Source organism: Nannobrachium achirus, assembly GCF_963921795.1.
Source record: "Nannobrachium achirus genome assembly, chromosome: 19".
Lineage (NCBI taxonomy): Eukaryota > Metazoa > Chordata > Actinopteri > Myctophiformes > Myctophidae > Nannobrachium > Nannobrachium achirus.
Genome location: NC_137826.1, coordinates 12,767,352 through 12,794,492, shown reverse-complemented (window position 1 = coordinate 12,794,492; position 27,141 = coordinate 12,767,352). Strand labels below are relative to the sequence as shown.

The 27,141-nt window shown below is 44.0% G+C and overlaps 1 protein-coding gene across 1 annotated transcript in view; it reads left to right on the top strand.

Moving 5' to 3' along the window:
* Nucleotides 1–554: 554 nt before the first annotated feature.
* tmem132e (transmembrane protein 132E) overlaps nucleotides 555–27,141 on the top strand; it is a gene marked incomplete at its 5' end in the record, with an annotated part of 201,259 nt that continues 174,672 nt past the window's right edge. The window contains 2 exons of the mRNA XM_080749244.1: nucleotides 555–570; nucleotides 661–1,612. Coding sequence (XP_080605370.1) covers nucleotides 555–570; nucleotides 661–1,612 — 968 coding nt within the window. The remainder of the gene's footprint in view (nucleotides 571–660; nucleotides 1,613–27,141) is intronic.

Sequence of the window (27,141 nt, the reverse complement as noted above, 5' to 3'; positions counted from 1 at the left end):
CTGTCTCTGTCTGTCTCTGTCTCTCTCTCTCTCTCTCTCTCTCTCTCTCTCTCTCTCTCTCTCTCTCTCTCTCAACATTTTCAATTCAATTCAAGGAGGTGTTATTGGCTTGAGAAAATATACGTTACATTGCCAAATGCCAAAGCAAAAGTTGAACAAAACAATCAAAACGCTCTCTCTCTCTCTCTCTCTCTCTCTCTCTCTCTCTCTCTCTCTCTCTCTCTCTCTCTCTCTCTCTCCCTCTCTCTCTCTTCTTCTTCTTCTTTCGTGTATCATCATCCTTGATGATTGGTTGACGACATTTTATTTCACAAGATTTCTTGTTACTTAGGGGAGGCCATGGGGCTGGCTGTCGTCTTCTCCCCTTTCTCTCTCTCTCTCTCTCTCTCTCTCTCTGTCTGTTGTTCGCTCTTCTCTCTTCATTTCAATCTCACTTTCAACATTGTTACAGTATATTAGTGGAACGGGAAAAAAGAAAGAAAGCTTACAACGCGTGGCCTTGTAACTTGTATATAAGCCATTTGCAGCAAACATATTTAATTTAGAGTGAAAACATGAAAGACACCAGCAGTATTGAGCCCTGAGTGACTCTGCTTATGGGGTTTAATTAAGTGCATGGTTAACCTCTTTCAACTTTTCTCTCTCTTGTTGTTTCCCCAGCGCTTGCAGGTAGAATCTCGCCGACCGGCGCAGACGGCCTCCTCGTCAGTTCCTCGGCGTCGACCGCCAGCCCAGCGCCTCCTCATGTCTACCTTCCGGCCAACTTCAAGCTCTCCAACGCCCAGCTGGCGTTCTTCCTGCGAGAAGCCCAGGCCACGGGCCAGACTGTTGGCGGCGGTGGCAATGCCCCGAGCTCTGGACACCCACTGCAGCGATCGGAGAGCTTTGTAGTGTTCCAGACAAAAGACCTGCCTGCCATAAACATAAGCTTTGGGCCCTTTGCCCAGGACCAGGCTCTGTCCAAGGAGCTCCTCCAGCCTGCCAGTCCCCTCGACATCCCCGGGCAACTGACAGTCAACTGGAAGGTGCGGGCCTTCATCGTGCAAGCGCGGGTCTTCTCCAACAACCCCACGGTGCAGGTGTTCTTCTACATCGCGGGCCGCGACTGGGACGACTTCAAGGCCCAGGACAATCTGCCCTGCGTGCGGCTCCACGCGTTCCGCGACGTCCGCGAAACCAAAACATCCTGCCGGATGCGAGGCAACCTGGCGCAGTGCCTGGCCCAGCTGGAGCTGCCCGCCTCTTGGTTCAACACCAACATGGCCCCCTTGGGACGGAGGAGAGGCTCCAGCGACGGGCTCCTAGACGGCCTCACCAGCGAGACCCTCCAAGCGGAGCTTTACTACACCCTCCACGAGCCCAGTGTGGGAGGAGAGTGCGTCGAAGGTCAAAGGGGCGCTGGCTCGCGGGGAGAGCCGCCGTCACACCACCCCCTGCTGCGCATCGGCAGCATCAGCCTGTACCAGGCCAGCCAAGAGCAGCTGCTGGTGGACAAGCAGCTGGACAAGAACATGTTCCTCCGGCTGCCTGACAAGCCCCTGAAGCCCGGTGAGACGCTCAGGATCTCCCTCTACTTGATGCCCAACTCCACCATCGAGCAGTTCACCCTCAAGTAAGTTTTCCTTTGACCCAGGCCTCTAACCCCTGAGAGCTGTATACAGTACATTGTGATTTCGTTCCATTTTCAGCAGTATGTCCTCACAAAACACTATAACTATATCAGTTGTTGGCTGTGGTGACTGGTGAGGCATTGAATTTGCATGTTTGGCCATGTAACAAGAAGTAGTAGTTTATGTCTTGACCGCGCCAAACTTCATGTTTGACAAGAGTCCCAGCTACTGTATATCTACATGCCAACATGAAGTGATAATCATAGCACCACCAACTGGCAACAGGAGATTACATGTTTTATACTTTAATGTATATGTTACAGTATGTTCAAGAAACCAGTAAAAGTTGTCAAGGAGCACTTGTTTTGACGTTCACCACACACTAATCACCACCAGATGGCGACGTCAGCCACTGCTCTGCCATTCACCAGAGTGTATATAAGAGAGTTACGTCACGCTTTGAACTCGCCGCAGACCGGAAGTGTTTACTCTTTATTTACTAGCCTAGCCTAGCCTAGCCTAGCCTAGCCTAGCCATTAGCTCCATTGTAGTCACTTGGACAGGGCGTTTAACGTGCGCTTGCCCAGGCCTTACGGCCTGGGCATAAATATAACGATTGCATTCACCACGGCTTCGTAACTCGCGCGGCGCTCCGCCGGCCGCGCGGCCCTGGCCCGCTCTTCGCGGCCACTCGCGCCTGCGGCGCTCGGGGGCGAAGAGCAGGACCAAGGTCCGCTGGCCTTCGCGCCGCTTGGGGCTTCGTGGACCCAGGGGGGCCTCGTAACTCGTTTGGGCTTCGTGGATACAGGGGGGCTTCGGTAGCCGCTCGCAGTGTCGTGGACAATAGAGCGGCGCACCGCCTGGAGTACGTTGTTGTGGCGACCGCTTGCTCCGCCCCGTGCCGCACCACGAGTGCTCCGCGTCTCGAATGTGCTGTTTCTCTAATATACTATGACATATATACTCCTAGCTGGTTGACCATACCCACCTCAAATGTGGTCAGAAAAGCCTTAAAACCGTCATGATGCTTTAGTGTGAAGATTAGAGTTTTCATAGTGGCATGGCAAATTTCAATGGTACTGTATGCCATGAAATAAAGAAAGTGGCGTTTTGAGTGCACATGCTCAATCTTTTACCAAATTGCACAAGTTGTATGAGAGTTCCAGTCTGTACTTAAATCTAAAAGCTTGAATCTACAATTTAGACATTTTAATCATAGTCACCTACTGAAGTTATAGTCTTCATACTTTTAAATACATGTAATTATGGCACGGTGCGAGGGCCCAATCATCTCTACTGGCAGGTTTAATCATTCAAATTGAAATAGTGGTGCCCACATAAATGCACTTCTACATATTTCCTGCCTACTCCTGTCCCCTTCCCTTGTATTTCTATATTAGGTATTTACCTCCAATAGATGCAATACTATTTATGCCCATTTTACCTCTGAAAAGACAAACGACTATGTTGCATTTTTCTCATTAATTCCCTTTCACTCAGCCCCGGAAGTTGCCTGCAGTAATTAAATGCCAGGCAAGATAAAGTAGAGGGAAAGATGTAGTATTGAAGTCTCTTTGGCCTTTTCAAGTGCTTGACGCACAATTTGTTTACTCATTACCTGATCATACAAATCATTTGTAGTGCACTTCATGGCTTAATTACCAAAGTTTGTCGTAAACTTTCCAGTGCAGAAATACATTCTCGTGTTAAGCAGTACTTTAACCTGTCTTTATTCAGGAAGGCAGGGACATGCTGGGCCCCTGATTCAGCCCGGGAAAAAGAGTTCATGACAAGTGACAAGCCTGTGGGCCAATTACATGAGTTATATTTCGTCATTGTCGGGTGGAAACCTTGTATGTCCAAAAAACGTTTGTTTTGTATTTATCATTTTAAAAATGATTTGAACTAGTGAAAACAGCCGATCTACAAGCACACAACGCCTCGCACCGCGAGGCGTTGTGTGCTTGTAGATCGGCTGTTTTCACTACTTTTGTGCAACGGCCTTGTATGATGAAGCAGGGCTTTGCTTTGCGGGAAAAAAATTACAAATTTGAAACTTGGAGATACAAGGTTTCTGCCAGACAGTGACGATTTACTTTGTTGGCCGCCCAGCCCCCAAAATGGAACGAAGGCCATTTTATTTTATTTTTTTTCCTAATGGCCGGCCTAGACTGGCCGGGAATGAACCGGCCGTCCGGGAGTTGTCCCGCTTTTCCCAATGGCCAGCACGTCCTTGCAGGAAGTGCTTGCTGAGACTGAGAGTGAGTGCACATTTTCAGAGAAAACTCCACAGTTAGAATCCAGAACAGGTCCTTGTGTTGACACTTGTTTACGAATGTCTACATTGGTAGCATATCATTTCTCACCTGTCACGGCTCCGTCAGCAGGGACGTCCATCTTGACAGCCAAGGTTCATGAATTGAATGAAGGGGTGGTCAACTGGCTGAATGAGTAGAGAGCCCGCCTGGGAAGCAGAAGGTCTCGGGTTTACTGCTTTCTATCGTTTTAGCGATTTTGATTTCATTTAAAGGTGATACACCATGAAATTTCACTTTTCCTATTTTAAAACCTTTTTTTGGGGTCCCACTAGCACCTTCTATCCTCACAAAGTCCCATTTCTGACCATTGTGTCTTTCTCTGGTTTTGGGAAGGCGGAGGTTAAAAGCATCCCACGGGTTCTCAAAACAGGCTGTCCAGATTTGCTGCCGTCGCTGACGTCAGCGACGGCCGTTTTTTTTTTTCTTTTTCTTTTTTTTTCAAAAAAAGTTTTTTTTTTTTCTTTTTGAAAAACGTTTTTCGGACATAAACAATATGACATAAATACTTTTTAAATGCATGGTGTATCACCTTTAAGTGGTTAAATATGTCTTTTTAGACACAATAAGCCCGTTCCCAAGATGCACCGCAATCTGTAATGGGCAGATGTGACTTATGGGGGCAGGTAGTGTTACTTTAAATAGTAATAAAGACATTTTCGGCTTATTTTAGACACAAAATCGCTAAAACGATCGAAAGCAGTAAATGAAAACATTTTAACTTCTTTCTTTTATTTTCTCTAATTACATTCTAAAATATGAACCCTTATTGTAAAAAAACAAAGTTGTCCTTTAAGATCTGAAGCCAATTCTACAAATGCCTTTCTTACACTTTAAAGATTTTTCATGAATGTTCCGTATCTGCTATTTCTTTAATAGCCAACACTAAAATCTAAAATGACACAGATGCTTTCCTGGTCCCCTAACCTGATCTATACCTTGTTTTACCTTGTTTTGTTTTTAGTTTTTCAAATTAGGTGTATTCTTTGCTCTTCTATACCCATTTAGAAGTCATCGTTAATCAGATGACTTGAGGACTCCTCCCTACTGGCAATAGGAGCATGAAGTGTATTAATTAACAATTAACAACATTATTCCTCATGAGCTTGGCCCACTTCTTGTGGAAGCAGAGCTTAGGGGATGCGAGACATGTCTAAGTTTAGTTTCTGCACCTCTCATCAATGCTATGTTGTTGATTAGAGAATTGAATTATTATGACTCGCACTTGCACGCACAAAAGGATCGAGAAACAAAGCGATGAAGGATATAGCAATTTAGAGGAACAGGCCGAATATTAGCGAGCAACCGATGAGTGATGATGAAACTTGTTGTAAAAGTGACTGTTGTCATTATAACAAAAGCTCTCAGAGACTTCAGTGTGGGGATTTGCACAGAATTAATTAGGCTTCAATAACTCATTAAGCCCCGGCAGGAATGACACCGCTACAATTTGCGGCTACAGAAAACGGTTCATTAGCGTTATCTCGCGGCGCAGCAGAAAAGAGTCTTGCAATCTCCAAAAGTTATGGACTCTCGAAAAAAAAAGAAAAGAAAAACCCTGCTGCAGCAGCCCAGTTTGACCTTTTTACACACGCCGTTGAGCAATAAAATATTATTATTTCATTTCACTGGTTCCACCACGTCTGCCTGGGCCAAAGTACTTCACAAAGTAAGGATGTTAGAGTGCACCTTTGGTGTCTGAAAAACTCACTTTTCCCTGCTGAGTGTCCTGACCTAGAACAAAGCGCATTAGCAGGAGGCTAAAGTCTCACCTATACTTAGCTTCGTGTCGGGGTTGAAAACAGCCGATCTACAAGCTCAGAACGCGCCGCGCTGCGACGCGTTCTGAGCTTGTAGATCGGGTGTTTTCGAAGCACGACGCCGACACGCAACTAAGCATAAATCAAGCCTTTACTCCTGGCTGCACACCACCTACATTTGTTTTGGAATACAAGTGCATTAGGGGTCGAGATCCACCATGTTATATCATCCTTTATACCTACGCATCGAAATATTTACATCTGTCTTTTCTTAGTTTTCGGTTTTTCATCTCTCATGGTGTGTGTGTGTGGGTGGGTGGATGGATGGGTCATGGGTGGATTTTATTTCACTCGTTTACTGTCTTTTCACCCAAAGTTTCCACTCCCGAGCTGTGATGCAGTAGTAGGTGAGGAAGGATGCGTACAATAGTAAAGGTTTATCATGCAGCGCTGCATAGGTGAATGGGCTTTTCACTTTCGGCCTCCTCAGGAAGAACAGACGTTGGTTGGCTTGCCTTCTTTTATCAGGGTAGAGGCGTTGAGGGCCCAGGAGGGGTCTTTTGATATGTCGACCGCAAAAACTCTGAAGCTGGTGAGTGGCGACACGCTCCACCTCCACCCCGATGACGGAGATGGGGGACGTGCTTGCTAGTACCTCTGGTCTTTCTGAAGTTCACAATGAGCTCTTTTGTCTTGTTGATGTTAAGGGGCGAGGTTTGTTTTTTTCAGCGAACCACGCCACCTGGTGTTGGGTCCACAGGCTCATATGTGGATCTCAGACTTTGGCGCCATCATATCTATCACGTCGGTTGTCTATGTATATAACATATCTATAACGCATGACTCCCAATTTGGCCCAATAAGAGACTTTCGTTATACATTTTAAGTTAAATACATACATTTAACAATACTGGAAGTGTGTGCAAGACCCAGCAGTTTGCAAGAATAGCTCTGGACACACAGACCTCCTAGACACCTCCACTCCTGCTGAACCACGCCGCAATAACAAGATGGTGTCGTCTAATGGCGTAGTTTAATTGTGTCTCTCTGATGTTATGTTGATGATGTCAGTCCTGCCTGAATTGTAGTGGGCCTGAAATTATATATTTACAAAATGTAAAAGAAAATATTCACACACATATCCTATACTATGGGTCTTCAACAGGGGGTCCTCAAAGTTACTACAGGGGGTCCTTCAAATCTTTGAGTGATTTGATTTCTTCTTTTTTATATTAACCACTTGAACCCTAGTGTCCATATTCTGAGAACTTTACCAAAAATAGCAGATCTACAAGAGCTTTGTCGTAGAGGGGAAAAAGAGCAGACTAAGTACAGAGTGAAAGGTAAAGTTTATTAAGTATTGACGGTTCAAGTTAAATATCTGAAAACACAAATATACATGAATCCAAAATTCACTGACGATTGTGCTGTCAAACAATGAACCTACTGTAGGATATGGAACCTATGATAAGGTAGTGGGGGTCCCTACTTCATCTCTCTCTCAACTAAGGGGTCCTTGGCCTGAAAACGTTGAAGACCCCTGACCTATTCAATTTACTTCTTAAATTTCTGGCAGAGTATCTTATATTTACAATTGGCTTAAAGCCGCATCCCACTTCCAAGCGGTAGGTAGGGAGAACGTCCGATGTAGGTAGAACGTAGGGCATACCGCCCATAACTCTATCATTGGCCCCCACCCTATGCCGTCCGCTCATTCGCTAGAGAGCAAGAGAGAGAGAGAGAGAGAGAGAGAGAGAGAGTCTCAGGTTACAAGAGGGCACACACACACACACACACACACAAACACACACACACACACACACACACACACTCAAAATACATGAAGAAACAGTGCTTTTTGTGGGCAACATGGCTTGGAGCAGTTGTGCGTGTGTGTGCATGTGAGCACGCATGTGAGTACTCTAGGATATTCTAGTATAGCAAATTTGGAGATTAGCTATACAGACAGCCAGACAGGCAGACCCCTCTTCCAGACAGCCCGGTCCCTACGGGCCACCCTGTGGTGAAGATCTTGTCATTCATTGTTTCGCGGCGGTGTAAAATGTTGAGAGCACACGGTGCTCGCACAGTAAGCTAAGTCTAACCCCATGCTGTGGCGGGTGAATGCTCCACAGGCACACAACGTACCGCAGCCCTGGTAATGATCACAGCGTTTAACCCATTTAGGCCTAGAATTAGAAGGATTCAAAAGACACTTATAGGATCAGGTCAAAATTCTAATGTTCACGACTTTTCAAAAATAGCAGATCTACGAGCTCGCAGCGCGGCACTCGGTGCCGCGCTGTGAGCTTGTATATCTGCTATTTTTCAATAGTTAAAGCATAAAGTAATGATACACAAAATGTGTACCCGTTCTAAATGGGTTAACACATCATGCAGATGTAACATGACATGAGGCATCCATCATGGAACGCTGCAGACTACAACACACACACCTTTTTTTCTTTTGTCTGGAGCATTAGCGGAGAGAAGATTTACCGTTTGGAAAACGAGCGTAAACACTCGATTTGGAGGGAGCGGGTTGTAGGGATGGGACGATGTGAAAATGTCCTATCACGATTATTGTGACAAAAGAAATCGCGGTTTACGATATTATCACGATAATCGAAAATCCATTATCCTGGGGCGGAACATTTGCCAACAAATAGCAGATCTACAAGCTCACAACACGTCACAACACGTCACAATGTGAGGCGTTGTGAGCTTGTAGATCGGCTATTTTTTGGCAAAGACATCTGACAGAGTGAAAAAAAAGACTGTATCAAGTACGTATATTATAAGTACCTTTTACCAATTATAGAGGGTTTAAAATGGTACCGGATATGCAGCTCGGCAAATAAAAGGAAAATTGATCCCAGTGCACGACGGAGGACAATATCACGATAAATGTAATCTTCACGATACAATTTTATCACGATAAACGATAATATTGCGTATCGTCCCATCCCTAGTGGTTTGTTCACAACATATTGATATCAATTACTTGTAATGAATAAACCAGCTAAGCCCTATACATTGTCATTGCACTGTGAGCTTGTAGATCTGATGCTGTTAGTGAAAATAATAGCCAGGATTCAAGTGGTTGAAGGTGTCTCTCACAGCGTTCAGTCATGGCACAGCACAAAGACAACCCTGTCTGCACAGAACAAATTCCTAACCATTAATTATCATCCCGAAGAATCCCAAGCATTTTGTCTTCACACCGTCGGAACAACATCTGTGCTCAAGGAGGCTCTCCCTCACTGAAATGTGCAGTATGACCTGATATTAGTCTGGTTGTCATCTCTCCATACAGTAGCACCGATTCACTATTTCATATTTCCTAATCATTTATGTTATTATCACTGACTTTGCCTGAAGTCAAGATAGTGTAAAAGATCCGTTATTGTCAAAGTGGGAGCCAATTGGAAAATATATAAAAAACACATGTAATTAGTCTGGTTTCCCTAAAAGGGCAACCAGACTATAGTACTTGTCCGACTTTATTCCATCCATCTTTCCATCTTTCCGGATAAAGTTTATTTTGCCTCCCACAGTTTAGGTGGCCATTATGTCAAATCTACTGTCTTGCATTTTGCTAAGAGATACGTTATTTATAGTTTAATTTCTATTAATTCATTCGTGAATTCATTTTCTCCATTGACTTGAATGGGAAAAAGCTAAAATTAAACTTTTCCCAAATATGGAGATGACTGGCATCATAGATGTCTGATGTCATAGACCACATGAGGCTGACAAAGTATGTCCATATATGGGCATTCCAAGATATGGGCATAATATTGATGACATCAGGGACCTCCATATATGGGCATAAAAAGGATGGAATTAATCTGCAAGTGTGACTTGCGTCACGGCAACCACACTTATGCAATTTTCCAGAATTGCGTCTTTCTTGTTTAAATTTAAATTTGGAATATGTCATTATTGTTAAACATCATTATTTTCCATTTTCATTTTGTAAAGCCGTTTCACAATAGGGGGCCGCATGCAGCCAGATGCTATGGCTATTTGGGTGGTCCTTGGCATGGAAACATTTGAGAACCCCTGTGATAGATTTAACTGAAGAAAAGACCAGATCCAGAATGTGTATGAATCAGTAACAAGGTTTAACAAGGAGACCTGGTAACACGAGGGGACCTCTGTAATAGCCCCTACCTCTTGAAACATTTAACTGAGCATGATTTCTGTCAATTTCTGCCAGTATATCCTCCTCAGTACAGGGAACACAGCCTTCCTGAGTCTGTCTGTCTGTCATGGTGGCAGAGAAGACTGATAAAACAGAAGGAGTTAAAGTCTCCCTCCTGTATTCCTAGTGTTGTGGCAGCTGCATCATGTTTTCCTTTGCCAGCTTGTGCTATAGTATGTACATCTACTATACACTGACTTACAGTACTTTACATACAACTGTGTGGTTCGGCGAGACAATTGTTGTCCGCGTGCGTGCGTCCCTAGGCATGTCAATATAGACAAAAACTGTGACACCAGGTTGAGTGTTTAAGTCTGTCAGGTGTTTTTTTTAAGCGGTGAAAGCCGCTTCCAAGGAGTGGCTTTGTGTGTATCGTGCGTCCAGGATTGAGGATTGGTCAAGCTTCACATGACAATCCAGAATGAAAAATTGAGGAATTTGGCTCTCCAGACAATATTGTACTCAAATTCACCGCTTCACTTCGAACCGAGGTTCGATTTTTTTTTATAATAAATATTGAACCATTGAAAAGTATTAACGAGCTTGAGACTAAATGATAACCACATCGGATCCATTGGAACACACAGTTCTTAGTTGTTTGAAAAGTAATGGTTTTGGATAATTATACAATGTCTGTTGTGAGCTTGTGGGGGTCAGCGGCCAAATACATATATCTAATCTTGGAAAAGCCAGGTCGTGTAGCATTAGCATTAGCATACACACACGCTTGAGACGGGGTAGGGAGGAAGGAGCACCATGGGTGATCTGAATTCAATAGCTCAACAACTGAGTGTCATCCCCCCCCCCCCCCCCCCCTCCCCCATGTTCTTCAAGGAAGACAATCAAAGATGCAATAAAGGAACATGTTTAAAGATGAATCAGAGGCCCGGAGAAAAGGAAAAGCCCCCCCCACCACCCCTCCTTCCTCCCCGTCGGTCGTTATAATTCCCTCCCCGCCGTTCCCTTTCCCGCCATCAGTCCTTGTTCAGCTTTGAAGATCATGGCTTGTTATGACAGAAGACTGCATGCCAGGCAGGGAGAGAGGGCAGAGCCTCCGCTGCTGGTGGAATTCCCCCTGGTATTCCCAGCGCCAGGGCCTTTCTGTCAGAGATGTACTCTCTGTGTGTGTGTGTGTGTGTGTGTGTGTGTGTGTGTGTGTGTGTGTGTGTGTGTGTGTGTGTGTGTGTGCGTGTGCGTGTGTGTGTGTGCACGCGTGTGTGTGTGTGCGGTGTACTTGTCTTATTTACTACACTTGCGAGGGCCGAAAGTCCCCCCAAGTAGCTATATGAAAATCTTTTGAAAATAACAGAAAGTAACTAAAGTTGTTTAATAATGTAGGGGGAGTGCCCCATAGGTCGAACTCCCGTTGGGTCGAACAGCGTCGGCAATATGTTAGATAATCACCCTTGAGCGTCGGCAGGTTAGATAATCACCCATAACCGTCACGGTTACTGAGGTTAGGTTTAGGGTTAGGCATAGTTTTACTGAGGTTAGGATTAGGGTTTGGGTTAGAGTTTGGTGGTCGATCCAAAGGGTGTTCGACCTAATGACATGTTACCATAACGTAGTGAAGTAAAAGTACAATATTTGGCTCTGAGATGTAGTGGAGTATAAGTATTGGAAATTGGAAATGCTCAAGTAAAGTACAAATATCTCAAAATTGTACTTAAGTACAGTACTTATGTAAATGTACTTAGTTACTTTACACCACTGAGAGCGGTAACAACAAATACAAGGTTTCAGCCACTCCGGCCTCAGTCAGGTATACCTGAGTGTGCTGACCTGCTTTTCTTCTCTTCAGTATCTCTGTTTTGATACAGCACCTGTCGAAATGTCTGGATGTGCGTGCACAAATCAGGGCCAGGAATTACAATGATATAGGAAAGGAATCGGCTTGGGGCGATAGGATTAGACATTTTAGAGGTTAGGTTTAGGGTCCGAGTTATGCCAATTTGTACTTAGAAAATAGCATAGGTGTCCTCAAGCTCACAACTTTACAAGCCTGTTGATCAGGTACAATAGGGCAAAACATTGTAAAAATGGCATTCCTAACATTGCCGTCTCAAGATGTCGATGTCCTCACACATATAGTAATACAAGTGTGTGTGTGTGTGTGTGTGTGTGTGTGTGTGTGTGTGTGTGTGTGTGTGTGTGTGTGTGTGTGTGTGTGTGTGTGTGTGTGTGTGTGTGTGTGTGTGTGTGTGTGTGTGTGTGTGCGCGCGTGCGTGTCATGTACATGGAATGAAGTGACACTGTGTCAAATGCTCGGTTACCATGGTGATGTGATAATACGATGCATTGCAGTATTATTAATGTTATCTATGCGTGGCTTGCCATGATGCAGACAGATATACCGCTCACTGAGTGGCCCATCTCTCCGCTTTAGCTGACACTGGAAGCACGCTGCATGCGTCTCAGCACTCCAGTAAAGTGTGACAATTTAACAAGGGATACAAACAACAAGCGTTCTCCGGCGTTTTCAGCGCCGACGTTCCTGACACGCTGCCAATGTTCGGCTCGATGAGCCAGTTGTGTTCTCGGCCAATAGGTCCCCCGTCTGCAGGGGCGGACTTAGGAATCTGGAGGCCCGTTTCAAGAGCTATTGATGAGGCCCCCCCGCACCTCCGCCAGCGCACCGAGGCCACAGTAGCCGCGCAGCAATCGCACACAGGAGTTGACTTAAAGTCAATGACTGGCTGCTTTATACAGTATATATCTTTATTATGTCACTACATAATGTTATAGCATGTACCTAAATGGCGTTATATTAACAAGATTATATGATTATTAAAAAGTGTTATGTCAGTAACTATCAGGTGAACTTAACTTGACTGGACAGGTGGTAGCCTGATCTCAGACTCAGCTCACGCAGTAGTCTGAAACTGTGCCCTATTCTGAGCGATTTACGGGGGAGGGACTTTTTTGCGAGTGATCGCGACGCGCGGTGATCGAGACGCACGGTCGCGGAGTGTACCTGTGATTGTGTGTGTGTCTGTCTGTGCCAGTGACTGCTTCCACACAGAACTGCGACCAGAAACATGTAATCAACATTAACAGCTTGGTGAAATCAGCGCGCGCGTGTGTGTGTGCGTGTGCCTTCCTCAGCCTGCCTGTGTGTGTGAACTTCGTTTCAATCGTTTCAACTGCTGCCCGGATTGGATATTCGTTAGACCCACCCCCACCCCCCGCGCTCATTGGAGCAGCCGAAAATAAATGCTGATTCATGTACTCAGCTCCAGACCAGAGAAAGAGTCCACTCTGAGAGTGGGCGGGGTCTAAGGTCTGGAATTAGGCTAGACAGGTGGACTAGTTAAACTCATAGTTACATCTTCCCTTGGTAATTGAATGTTGACATTAAATAATAATCCTTAGTGTTTCATAAGCAATAGTGAGTAACAAAACAGCTTGCTGTGGCAACAGAGCAACATGCAGTGACAAGTTGCAAGTTGAACAAGGCTTGCTGGCTAGCTGTTGGAGGCCCCCTGGTGGCTGAGGCCCGTTTCAATTGAAACTGGTGAAACATAGCTAAGGCCGCCCCTGCCCGTCTGTACGTTGCACATATAATATGAACCCTATTAACCCATCAAGACTTGGAACCACTTTAACCATTATTTTATGCTTTAACTATAAAAAGAAATAGCAGATATACAAGCTCACAGCGCGGCACCGTTTGCCGCGCTGCGAGCTTGTAGATCTGCTATTTTTGAAAAATGTTTTCTTTGAATATATCTTAAAAGAGAACATTTGTAACTCAAATATTATTTTCTGGGGGCGCCCGGTGGCCTACTGGTCTAGGTGCATACAGTACCATATAGGGATTGATACCTGGCGGCTTCGCCGGTTCGATTCCCGATCCGGACGACCTTTGCCGCATGTCTCTCCCCATCTCTCCCCCGTTTCCTGTCAGTTTACTATACTATCCAATAAAGGCATAAAAGCCCAAAAACAAATCTTTAAAAAAAACATATGTATGCGATAAGGTCTTGCTGCTTGGTCATTATGGCTTATATGGACACGACGGGGTGATAATTAATAGAATTATCAGCCCGAAGTGTCCATATAAGCCATAATGACCAAGCAGCAAGACCTTATAGCACTTATTACCCGGCTAATACATACATTTTTTTGACTCAAAATTAAAAACAAAACAAAGTATTTCCTTGTTTACAGACGGCTGAAAGTGCGTCCCCTCCGAGCGCAACACGGTCGCCTTGGAAAACAAGGAAGTGCTGGTCAAATAGAATCCATTTTCTGTTACTGCGTTGTCTATTTCTCGCCTCAAATGGTTTTTAAAACATTTTTCAGAGCAACGTTTGGTTGTAAATGACGCTGTGTGTTTGTTTACATGGCTGCCATGTTGGATACTGCACTAAAAACACACAGTGCATCCTGACTGCAGCAGCTGCTCTGAGCCTTTGATTAGGCATCGGTGAATTATAGAGCGGAGCGGTCATTATACGCTCATAATTCACCGCTGATTTCAGCGCTCGACCAATCAGAATCAAGCATTCAACCAAGCCGGGTAATAAATATATATATTTGCTTCTGGGGGGTCCCTGGAAAAAACATATTTTGAGATGTGGGTCCGTGGCCAAATGCATGTAAGGGGGTCCTTGACATGAAAAAGCTTGAGAACCACTGATTTAGAAGAAGGATTTAGAAGACATTTACTGTATAGAATCGGGTCAATATATTCAAAGACTTGCACAAATTGTCATGATTTTTAAAAAATCTACAAGCTTGCAGCGAAGCACTCGGTGCGCTGTGAGCTTGTAGATCTGCTATTTTGTAATAGTTAAAGCATAAAATAATGTTTAAAGTAATAATGCGTAATGATGATGCGTTCCACGTCTTGATGGGTTAATGCTCTAGCCTCATCTGCACCACACCAGTGTCTTGGATGCACTGCGCAGTACCACTCCAGGGCCCCGGGTGCAATATGTGCTGTACTGTAATATTCAAATATCCTGGCTCTAATCAAAAGGCAGGAGACGCTTGCCAAGGACAGTGACCCATATTCAGAAGCACTTTCTCAAGTGCCTCGCCACAGGAACACACGTCACACTCAAAGTGCTGAAACGTAGCTCGACTCAGCAGTATGGGCAAGGCACCCGGCATAGGCAGCCTGGACGCCATTGAAACAAAACGCTGTCACTGTACGTTTTGCAGAAACGGCAGTACAGTAACAGTGATACAACATTATAACGCCAAGAGCGTTGCATGTGAAGTTGTGAACATGGTCCGCAGATGAGAACCATGTAGAGTAGGGATGGGACGATATGAACATTTCATTTCACGTTTACTGTGACAAAAGAAATCGCGATTTACGATATTATCGCGGTAATCAAAATCCATTATCCTGGGGTGGAACATTTGCCAAAAAATAGCAGATCTACAAGCTCACAACGCGTCGCAAGGCGCCGCGTTGTGAGCTTGTAGATCGGCTATTTTTTGGCAAAGACATTTGATAGAGACTGTGGAAAAAAAGACTGTATCAAGTACGTATATTATAAGTACCTTTTACCAAAGGGTTTAAGTGGTACCGGATATGCAGCCTGGGCAAATAAAAGGTGAATTGATCCCAGTGCGTGACAGAGGGCAATATCACGATAAATGAAATCTCCACGATACGATTATCGTGTGTGTTTTTTATCACGATAAATGATAATATCGCTTATCGTCCCATCCCTAAAGTAGAGTCAATCGTTGATTTTACGTTGCATGCTAACGGAGCCTAAACCAAACCTTAACCCTATAACCTTGCAAAAAACTCTCTGAATTAATGGTGTATTTGATGTACTGTAATACCTTGTGCTGTCTTAGCTTGTTGTAATAGCCAGGGAGCCACTGTGCCAAAATGAGAGAAGACCTATGATGTCATGACATACTCCAAATTTTCGTTTTTCCTATTAATTTGGTCAATAAGGTACACAGAATAAGAGGCCTGCTCTGCCAGAAACACTGCGAAAAAAAGTTTCCCATTGACTTCACTATACTGGAAAAAAAAAACACACCAAAAAAAGTAGCATGTGAGGGGTCAAACTAAGGGTTCTTCATGATTCTGAATCCATTGCAAGCATTTGTTTTGCATGAAAAACATTCCTTGGGCTAGATTTCAGCCTCTCAAACCTGTGAAAAGTGATGAGTCAACACTTTTCACTGTTATTTTGGTCCGTTTTCTAGCCCAAGGAATGTTTTTCATGCAAAACAAATGCTTGCAATGGATTCAGAATCATCAAGAACCCCTAGGTTGACCCCTCACATGCTACTTAAAGCATATTTTTTTTTGGTGTGTTTCTTTCCTGTATATTGAAGTCGATGGAGTGAATATACAAATGGCCATAACTTTTTTCCGGCAGAGCAGGCCTCTCATTCTGTGTACCTTAATGACCAAATGAATAGAAAAAACAAAAATAAAAAGTATGTCATGACAGGTAAAACCCTATTCTTTGAGCTTTTGGGCCTGTGGCTCCCCGGCTATAAATAGCTCTGGATTAAGAGCGTCTGCCAAAATCCTCAATTGTAAATTGATTGTCAAAAAGAAAGTGGCAAACGACTTGCACAACCACAACAAGTTTAAGGATCCTTTGGCAGAGAGTAGAAAAAAGAGCTAAGCAAATGTTTCGGTCATAAGACCATCGTCTGTGTCAGGTTGATTTTGAGCATTGTGTGAGTAAAAATAAAGAGAAAAGATAATTTTGTCTAGTAAATACCTAAAAATTGTACTTAAGTACTGTACTTGAGTACATGTAGTTACTTTCCACCACTGCTCATAGGAACCAGAGGTGGAAAAAATACTCACATTTTGTACTTAAGTAAAAGTATCAATACTGCACTGTACATAAAGTAATGTCCAGAATTCAAAATGTACTTGAGTAAAATTATGAAAGTATTGGCATCAAAATGTACTTAAAGCACCAAAAGTAAAAGTACTAAATGTTTGAAAATAGCAGATTGACGCGTTGTGAGCTTGTAGGCCCACTGTAGATCGTCTATTTTCAAATATCCTAGGTATAAAATAGGGCTAAAGTGGTTAATATATGTTTTATAATATTATAATATATACTTGCAAAGTAACTAGTAACTAAAGTTTTCAAATAATTGTAGTGGAGTAGAAGTAAAAGTATTGGAATTTGGAAATACTCAAGTAAAGTACAAATACCTCTAAACCTTACTTAAGTACAGTACTTAAAGAGGTGGTGCCATGATTCCCCCCCCCCCTCTAAAACATGATTATCAGGTGGGTGGTGACCCAGCTGAAGTTAGCCACACCCCACAGTGTTGGGTGAATGGTAATTAGGGGAGGAGTTGATTCTGTGATGTAAAAGTATCTGTGTTTTTTAACTGACACTTTTGACCACAAGGTGGCAGCCTCCAAGAGAAAACAAACACATACCAAGAGAATACATATTTGCTCATAAAAACCACACCAGCGGGTCCAATGATGTACTTTCAACCTCCTAGACACATGAAAAACAGAAAAAGTACAAAACTATGGCACCACCTCTTTCAGTAAATGTACTTAGTTACTTTACACCACTGATAGGAACGCTGCACGACTTCCTGAACCGCTGTTTCCTGCCTCCTCTCTTCGTTCAACGCCGTTTCCCCTTCCTTGTCACAATTGTATTATCGGCCTCGTCGTCTCCCGCCTCTTTGATGGGAAGTGTCAGCACCTCCTCGACCTCGCCAACCGACCGCCGGCGTTCACACTGTAGCGCGGGGGTAAGGGGCAGCTGCAGCTTGCCACTGGCCCGGTCTGTCAGGTCACATCGAGTGACACGGAGAACGAGTGCTTGTTCAGAGTCTCTGTGATAAAGGGGAGGGGGAGGTCCGGGGGAGTCTTGCTCCGTCCTCCCCAACCCCGATAGCACCCCACCCAGGGACGTGCTGGCCATTGGGGAAAAGCGGGACAACTCCCCAACGGCCGGTTCATTCCCGGCCGGTCCAGGCCGGCCATTAGGAAAAAAATACAAATAAAATGTCGGCCTTCGTTCCATTTTGGGGGCTGGGCGGCCAACAAAAATCGTCACTGTCGGGTAGAAACCTTGTATCTTCAAGTTTCAAATTTGCACATTTTTTCGCGAAGCAAAGCCCTGCTTCATCATACAAGGCCGTTGCACAAAAGTAGTGAAAACAGCAGATCTACAAGCACACAACGCCTCGCACCGCGAGGCGTTGTGTGCTTGTAGATCGGCTGTTTTCACTAGTTTAAATCATTTTTAAAATGATAAATACAAAACAAACTAACTCATGTAATTGGCCCACTGGCTTGTCACTTGTCATGATCTGACATGGCAAATCTTTGAGTAGCAGCAGCGCTATAGAGAGATCTCTCTCTCTCTCTATAGCGCGCAATGAGGGCCTCTACAACTCTTTTTCCCGGGCTGAATCAGGGGCCCAGCACGTCCCTGGGACCCCACCACCACGCCAACCGCATAAAAAGGCACCTCTCCATTAGGGTCATATTGGATTGTGCCACCAGCACTTCCCTCGCTTATACTACTCTGTCTGCAGGGTTGACGCTCCAGTACGACCTGCGAAGACTCACTAACTCGCTGTGTGCTGCGTTCAGAATCTCTCTCTTCCACACACTTATCTCGCTTGTCGCTTGCTTGCTTGCTCGGGCTGCCTCGTCCCCAGACTCTGCAAACGTGTTATTTAAGGTCAGCATGCAGCAGCACCGGGTAAAAGAATTTGCCATTTATGCTACATAGTGTGTGGAAATCCTCTTAAAAGCGTTTTGGCACGAGCCACACAACAGAGATGTGTGTGCCAGGGTTTTAATGAAATGGACTGCTTTGAACTTGAGGGTATTTTTTCTTTCTTTCCTTCTTTTTTAGTGTCAACTAAAGAGTCATATTTCAGCTTCTATGCAGGGTGTTTTTTTTCCCTTAAAAATATGCTGAAGAAACTGAACTGAACTTTGTATACATGCATCATCCCTCTCTGTAACTTTGTTGAGGGAGCTTTAGCCACTAGCGAGAATAGGAAACATTTGACTTAAGGTTGGCTGGCGGTTCAGCACACGTTGCATTAACAGCTTAGAATGCTTTTGCTTGAAGCAAATGACTTGCTATTTGGATACTGTAGTGCCAGGACTTCTTGCTGTTTGCACGCACGCACCTACAGTACAGCACCGAGTGTATTATGTAATCTTGTAAATGAATGCTAATCGAGGATTTCTTTAGGTCTGTTTTATAGGTCTGCTTCTCATTCTCATTAGATAGGCCCTTATTCCCTCAAATGGCTTGCATTAGTTATTTGTAATTAAAATACTGTCATATGGTAAAGAGTGCAGTACTAATCCTGACATTCTTATCACCGCTTAGTGTTTTAATAAACTCTATCAAGGGTTACAGTCTGCATATAAATAAGGCAAATATACTGTTTTGTAGCTGTACTAGTGTATATCACTTTCAGATTTAAACCTTGTATGTCCAAAACTGTTCGTTTTGTATTTATCATTTTTAAAATGATTTAAACTAGTGAAAATAGCTACAAGCACACAGCGCCTCACACTGCGAGCCGTTTTGTGCTTGTAGATCTGCTATTATATTTTCACTACTTATGTGCAACGGTCTTATATGATGAGGCAGGGCTTTAATTTATGAAAAAACATGCACATGCATGTAATACAGGGGTCTTCAACAGGGGGTTCTCTGAGTTACTACAGGGGGTTCTCCAAATCGTTGTGTGATAGAAACCAAAAATAGCAGATCTACAAGCTCACAACGCCTCACAGAAGTAGATCGGCTATTTTTGGCAAAGAGCTTTGGTGTAGAGGGGAAAAAGAGCAGACTAAGAACAGAGTGAAAGGTCAAGTTTACTATGTATTGGCGGTTCAAATGGTTGTATATCTGATAACACAAATTGACATGAATCCGAAATACACTGATGATTGTGCTGTCAAACGATGAAACTATATGGAATCTGGAAGTCCCTGCTTCATCTCTCTCTCAACTAAGGGGTCCTTGGCCTGAAAAGGTTGAAGACCCCTGCTTGCAGGGAATGATTGGCAGCACCTAAATGATCCTTTTATAGCAACCACTGAGCAGTGTCGTTTGATTTTAGTTTCCTTTTCACCTTCAACGCACAAACCACACAGTAAAATCTGCAATCAAACACTATGTTCCATTTTTGCACTCTGTGTTAAATTTACACCACTCTGTGTTAAATTTACACCAAGCATTACTGGGTGCCATACTGTACATCTTATTGAGATGTAATGCTCATTTATTAAAGATCATTAGATTACTGTACATGACTGAGAATATGGACCTCCCCAGACAATGACGCTTGATTTGGAATATCGTACATGAGTTCTGGGCGTGAGCGCTTGTTTCCGTTGACCATGACGGAGGCGTGCCATTTCAGGCGACCTTGAGCCACGTGAGACACAGCAGAGCGAGCAGCGGCGACCAAGTCGCCGTGTCGAGCATTGCGAAGGTCGCATGAGCCGACTCAGCGCCATCCGACTTACATACAATGGGTAGCCTACAGAATAGTAAATCTTCATTCCCACGATTTTCGGCACCTCCGCGCGGTCCAAGCGAACAAAAAGCAGCGCTCCCTAGCTCTGGTTCAGCCAATCAGACGTGTCCGGGGGCGGGGTTTGCCCAGAACTCATGTGCGATTCCAAATAACGCGACAGTAACACCTGTGTTGATTGGCTACACCTGTGTTTGAACTATAGGGCTGGGTGATATGGACAACATCAAATATCACAATATCTTTTGAGCTAGAACCTCCATATTGATAGTGTGATGATAATATACATTTACTTATTTTCTATGTACAAATGGAACCAAACGACCGCCATCTTTATATTGTGATGACAATATACATTTACATATATACATTTGTACATTTGAATGTGAAGGGGAGACCTTCACATTTCAAAGTTTGAGAACCACCTATATAGATGGTCTTGGTGGTTAAAGTGAGCTGGGTTTACTGAAGGTTCATGCAGCTACTGAAACGAGATCATCTATTCACTGAGCCTCTCTGGCGAGTCTGCAACATGCAGACATCCTTCCCAATGAGGGCTTTGGTAGAAAGCCAATTAGTCTTATCGTATTACTCAGTCAGCATCAATGTTACGTCCCCCCCCCCTCTCCCATCAGATAATCTTGTATTTGATCTGCCCAAAGCACCCCCAACACACACACACACACACGCGCACACACACACACACACACACACACACACACACACACACACACACACACACACACACACACACACACACACACACACACACACACACACACACACACACACGCACGCACACGCATCCATGCTTCTCAGGTTTTCCTCAAAACTTTGGCGGGTTTACAGCCGAGATCCAGGATCAGTCAGATTTTCCACTGTGAACATTATCCATTTTAACTGCACCTCTCCGCTCTCCCTTTCATGTTGTCACCGACAGACGGAAATTGGTTGGCTCTCATTACTGTCTCAACATCGTGCCCTTTGCTGGGTTTTGTCCAGCCCAGTGAATCGGTAGAAATCGCTGTTATGCCCAGCACAACTTGTTGTGTCTGATTCATGCTACGCCGTACGACAAATCAAACATATAATTATCCAAATGTCTGTCTGTCTGTCTGTCTGTCTGTCTGTCTGTCTGTCTGTCTGTCTGTCTGTCTGTCACAACGTTTCTCCTCGGTGGCTGGACCAATTGATCTGAATCCGCATCACCATTAGCATATGAACAGACCTGACATAACTGCAAAGCCTGTTTGTCACTTTCACAAATCGTATACTGTATATTAGCATTTTTATGGTGTATCTATTCTGCATCTAGCATGAGGCATATCTATTCTGCATCTAGCATGAGGCAACATTTGTAACCAAAATCTTTGCTTCTGGGCCGGGGGTCCCCAGAAGAAAAAAATCAGATTGAGATGGGGTCTGCGGCCAAACACATAATCTTTTTGGGGGTCCTCGACATGACACAGTTGGAACCATTGATATATAGCATGTGTTTTTCAGAAAACTGTTTTGGATTTACAAGACCTTTGTCGACTCAAGAATGCTGTGTCTGCTGGGAGGAGTGTGTGTGTGTGTGTGTGTGTGTGTGTGTGTGTGTGTGTGTGTGTGTGTGTGTGTGTGTGTGTGTGTGTGTGTGTGTGTGTGTGTGTGTGTGTGTGTGTGTGTGTGTGTGTGTGTGTGTGTGTGTGTGTGTGTGTGTGTGTGTGTGCGTCGCGCGCGCGCGCGTACTTTCAACTCATTTTCATGTTATATTGTTTTTATTATATTACAAATTGATGCTTTTTACATTTTGCTGGGTTCTCCAACATTTCTTCTGTTATTCCTACGTTTCCACATGCAAGCACCACTAATCCCTCATATAGCCTATTGTACACACCCCATCACCTACACAGCACATAATTTCTTTGAACGGGTAGGACTAGTATAGATGATCTACAAGGTTACAACCTGTCGCAGATGTAACACCGTGTGAGCTTGTAGATCGTCCATTTTTGCCGCGTTGCCCGTTGTACCATGAAGTAGAAAGCGGTTATTAGAGTGTCAAAGTGGGCAGGATTTTAATCAAGTGCTCTCTGCTGTTTCTTTTTCTTCTTTTAAATACTCTACACAAAGAGACGTTTAATATTGTTATTAATGACTCAATTTGTGAGTCTGTCGTTACTATCATTTTGTAGGCTATGACATTGCCTTCTTGGTACACATCAGTGATCACGTGGCAAAATGTGTGATCCTAACATAATTTACATATCGTCACTGTCGGGCAGAAACCTTGTATCTCCAAGTTTCAAATTTGTAAACTTTTTCGCAAAGCAAAGCCCTGCTTCATCATACAAGGCCGTCGCACAAAAGTAGTGAAAACAGCAGATCGGCTGTTTTCATTAGTTTAGTTTGTTTTAATACAGAACGAAGGCTTTTGGACATACAAGGTTTCCACCCGACAACGACGATATATCTTGTACATGTACGTGCAATGAACTGGGTGTCAGAGGACTCCGCTCCCATGTCATTTTCCATCGTACATCATCTTATGATGACATCACATCATCGCATGACGTCACAGCACCTCCAAGTGGGGCTGGAGGAAATGAGAAGCCACTCTGGAGATTATTGGCCGTATTTTTGACGCTGTTCCGTGCCAGAAAGAAGTGCTCGCTGGCATTATTTCTACTCCCATTGGACGGCGTGGTGTTGAGCGATGGCTACATGAATCATGGGAAATAGGAATGGTTTCCCCGGGGATGCAGCGAGGGGAAATTGGGCCAATCCGAAATTAAGAAATATTGAAAAGGTCATCGGTGGGTTAGTGCGTATGCATCGACGACGGCAAGAGGGCATCGTTTCAGGACGGCTAAGCTAATGATTATAGATGAACGAATCGCGCGTTCCTGCCTCCTCATTGGCATGGCCGTGTTTGAGGTGTGCCCAGTTAGCATGTTTCTTTTGCTCCGATCACAGCGGGGGAAGTGATTCACTGGCAGGCGAGTTTTCCGGGGCCGATAGTTCTTGACTAGAGAGCGTGCAGTAATTAATGTAATGTATGATACTCCTTAGGATTCCAACAGCCGTTGGCCTAATGTCTGTTGACATGACAAATGATGACGAATGGTCAGCTCGGCCAAAAGTCGTGGTTCAAAGAGCGGTGATGTCATCTGGAGTTCCAGTTTTCTTTGGACTTAGAGAGAAATAGAGAGATGGATAGAGAGGAGTGCATTGTGTCTTGCATCTTGTCTCGAAGGAGCGCCTCACTAATTTTCAACCTTGTTTTTGCGTTATTGGTCCCAAACAGTGCTCATTATAGGATGGCACAATTTCCGACATTTGTGGGCAATGGACAGTTCAGAAACCTACCTACCAGTGACATCATTGATGAGGATTCCAAGGGAATAGAAACTACAACTTCTCTTCCTGTAAAGTTAGCATGCTGAAATAGAAGCCATTGTTCTTGCATTAATACAAACATAAATAAAAAAACAAACCTACCTCACTGGTAGGCAGGTTTGTGAACTATCTTCTTGTAATTGGTCCTCACTAATGCTCATTATAAGATGGTACCATTTATGTCTACTCGGTCTGTGTATCAAAGGAGGGCTGTGTGTGGACCGGTTGAAAATGTATGACGTGGTCCTTTAAAGGGGCCCCACCATGCTTTTAAAAATACATATTTTATATAAATATTGGCCCATAATACGGTTTTATACAGGTTTTAGCCTAAACAACCACTCAGATATTGAAATGTCATGTTTTGACTGTCTCTAATTCCAAACCATTTCAGATACAATGCCAAAATGCCCTTTGTTGGCAACGGGGCGCTGTCTTTGAGCTAAAATTGGAACGATACAGAGAATATTAGAGAACCACGATGAGAACCATGTAGAGTCAATCTCTGTATTATCTGTATCGTTCCAATTTTAGTACCAATTTACCTCATGGTTCCACCTCATATATATATAGTCTCAATAGAATATAGCCTCCAAAAAAGTATCGCCCCCTTCTTGAGTGTGCCCAATAGGAAATGAGCCCCCTGTGGCATAGAATGGGGCCTGATTTCAAAAGAGTACCGTTCAGACTCGCCCATTCAGAAAATCACTGATATGAAAGGCAAGGCTTAGATTTAATGAATTGGGGTTTGTTGGGCTGGAAGAGACACTGGGAAGACCAAAAAGCATGAAAAAAAGAAGAAAAAAGTGAAATTCATGGTGGGGCCCCTTTAAGTTTCCAACAAAGTTATCCATATATGTAACTCAGAGAATGTACAAATACATTTTGTACATTCTCAGAGTTGAATTAACGCCCAGGATTTCACTGTGTGGCAGGCAGAGGAGTTTGAACCCCTGCTGGCTGAAATAAGCACCTAAATCCACAGACTCCAGTAATTACCTTGAATCTAACTCGATGTCCTGCTGTCCAACTGTAGGCTGGCCAATACTCTCTTTTGTCTCCTCCCACATCCACACTGCAGTATTTCCCATGTGGCCTTGTCTGGGGCTATGAGATAAGGCTATAGGCCTATATTTCCATGAGCACCGGCCCTGAGTAAGTGTATCTTCTGCAGCAGTTAAGATAGAAGCTGCTCTCTGAAGTGCTCAGGGTAAGACATCCTGAACACACCCCATATAGTGCTGCATGCATGTATGGTCATGGGAACTTTATGTCGCCCATGCGTACTGGCACAGTCACCCAGGGAGTCAGGGACACAGAAGCAAAGTTACTTTGACTTTCAAAAGAAGTTAACCACTTAAAACTGTGCTTCATTGACTGGGTTTCTCCAGGGGTCTATCCTCTGCCCCGATTTTCTCCCTATAGACTAAATCTCTTCACTGGAAATAGCCTTTCTACATGCAAGTGGTAGTGTTGCACTGCGTTGTAAATTTGTAGATCTGTTATTTTTGTTGAGTGGTCGCATATTATTGCCAAATGTTGCACAGACTAGGGATGATAGGTTTCATATGGTTGAACCAAAAACATTTTTTGTTATGAATTCTCCACTCAAATATAACTTCTGATGTCAAATGACAGTTATCAGAACTTGGTAAGCTGGTTGCACACTGCACTGCGTGTTTTCGTTGTGTTTTGGAAATCCGAAATCCAGAGGCCAGGTAGAGAGAGAGGAAAGAAAGAGAGAACAAGGGACTCAGTGGTAACAGTTGCGAAAATCGGAAAAAATCAACCCTGGTCCGAAAATAAATACAAAACGGGCGGCAGTGTGCAAACGTCATTGACATTAGGTGAGGTTGATTTTTCTATTTACGTGTTCCGAAATTCACTCCGATATTCAGCCCGAAAAACGTAGCAGTGTGCAAAGACCTTTACTGCCAGAAAGTCTTCAGGTGCAAAAAACTGCCTATGCAGTGCAGAACATTTCAGCAGTGCTGTGATTGTGGTCGTAGGGGAGGAGGAGGGATGGTGTGTGGGGGCTGTGGAGGGGGGGCAAACGTAGGTGGGATTATGGAGAAGCTGGATAGCTTGGGGTAGAAGCTGCGGAGGTGGCGTACATGCAGACCAGATGGTGATGGACGGCAGTTTGATGCAGAGGCCTGGGGGTGGGTGGGTCAGTGGTGTCATTGATTGGCCGTAGCAGACAACCAATGATCCACTCAGCAGAGTGGCTACAGCCTCCAGCAAGTAGTCTAGAGAGAGAGAGAGAGAGAGAGAGAGAGGCGGGGGCGTTTGGGCAGAGGTGCTGGGGAAGGTCAGAACACAGTCGATGATGGCACAATAGAAGTTCACCAGGATCGTGTCCACTGGATAGTGAGGGCCTGACATATTCCTACTCTATAAGCCATCAGAGTTTACAGCCACGATTAACAATTCCCAACACAGTGCGTCAAATTACAAGATCACTGCTTGTCAGATGAGGGCAATGACACCCTAAAATAATTGCACGGTGTACATTACTTTTTAAGCTCCTAATGGACTTCCTATGCAAAACAGAACTATTTGGTGTGCATAATCAGCCTCCGCCTAATGGGCGTGTATCCTTTTAGTCTAAAATACTGCAATTTCCGTTGCATTATCAGAAGGTTTGAATGGAAATGCGCTGGCCTACGTAACTTCCATTTAAATACACTCTCCAGGGACTTGCGAAATGCGTGCTATCTTTCTGAGTAACTATAATCCTTTTATTCGTGTCCTTTCTTTGCTTGGGAAAAAAGTGGGAAAGTGACTGACAGTGGGTTTTCAATTTGGCATAAACACGGATTGGGCATTTCTGTACAGTATCCTGTATGAGTCATATGATTAAAAGCTGAGCCTGAATCACATTTAATCCTTAAGTGCTCCCCATATGCACTCCCTTACAATAGTGTGCCATTTCTTCGGTACGCTCCTCAAGTGCTGGAGAGGGTTACTTTGAGTTCAAAGCAGTCCAGGAAGTTCATTTCTTGGCTTTAAACAATTTCTTTTTATGCACTTTAATAACATTAGACTGAAAATAGACGACTTGCAGACTGCATCTAGTATATGCACATGATGATATTATTTAAAACATAGCGGCTGAATAGCTTTGCAGGCTACATTCAGCAGAAGATATCTCTCTTTTTATTGTATCCCCTTTTTAAGTGGGTTTCAGCACTAATGCTAATGTAGTTAAGCATACTAACCTTTTTTAATGACTACGTACAGTATAAGCTTTTCTTTTAACGTAATGTCTTGCTGTTATCACAGCGACGACGCATATAGTGATGTAGAGAGATCTACAAGCTCACGATGAGCTTGTAGATCGGCTATTTTCAAATGGCCCAAATGTATATAGTGCT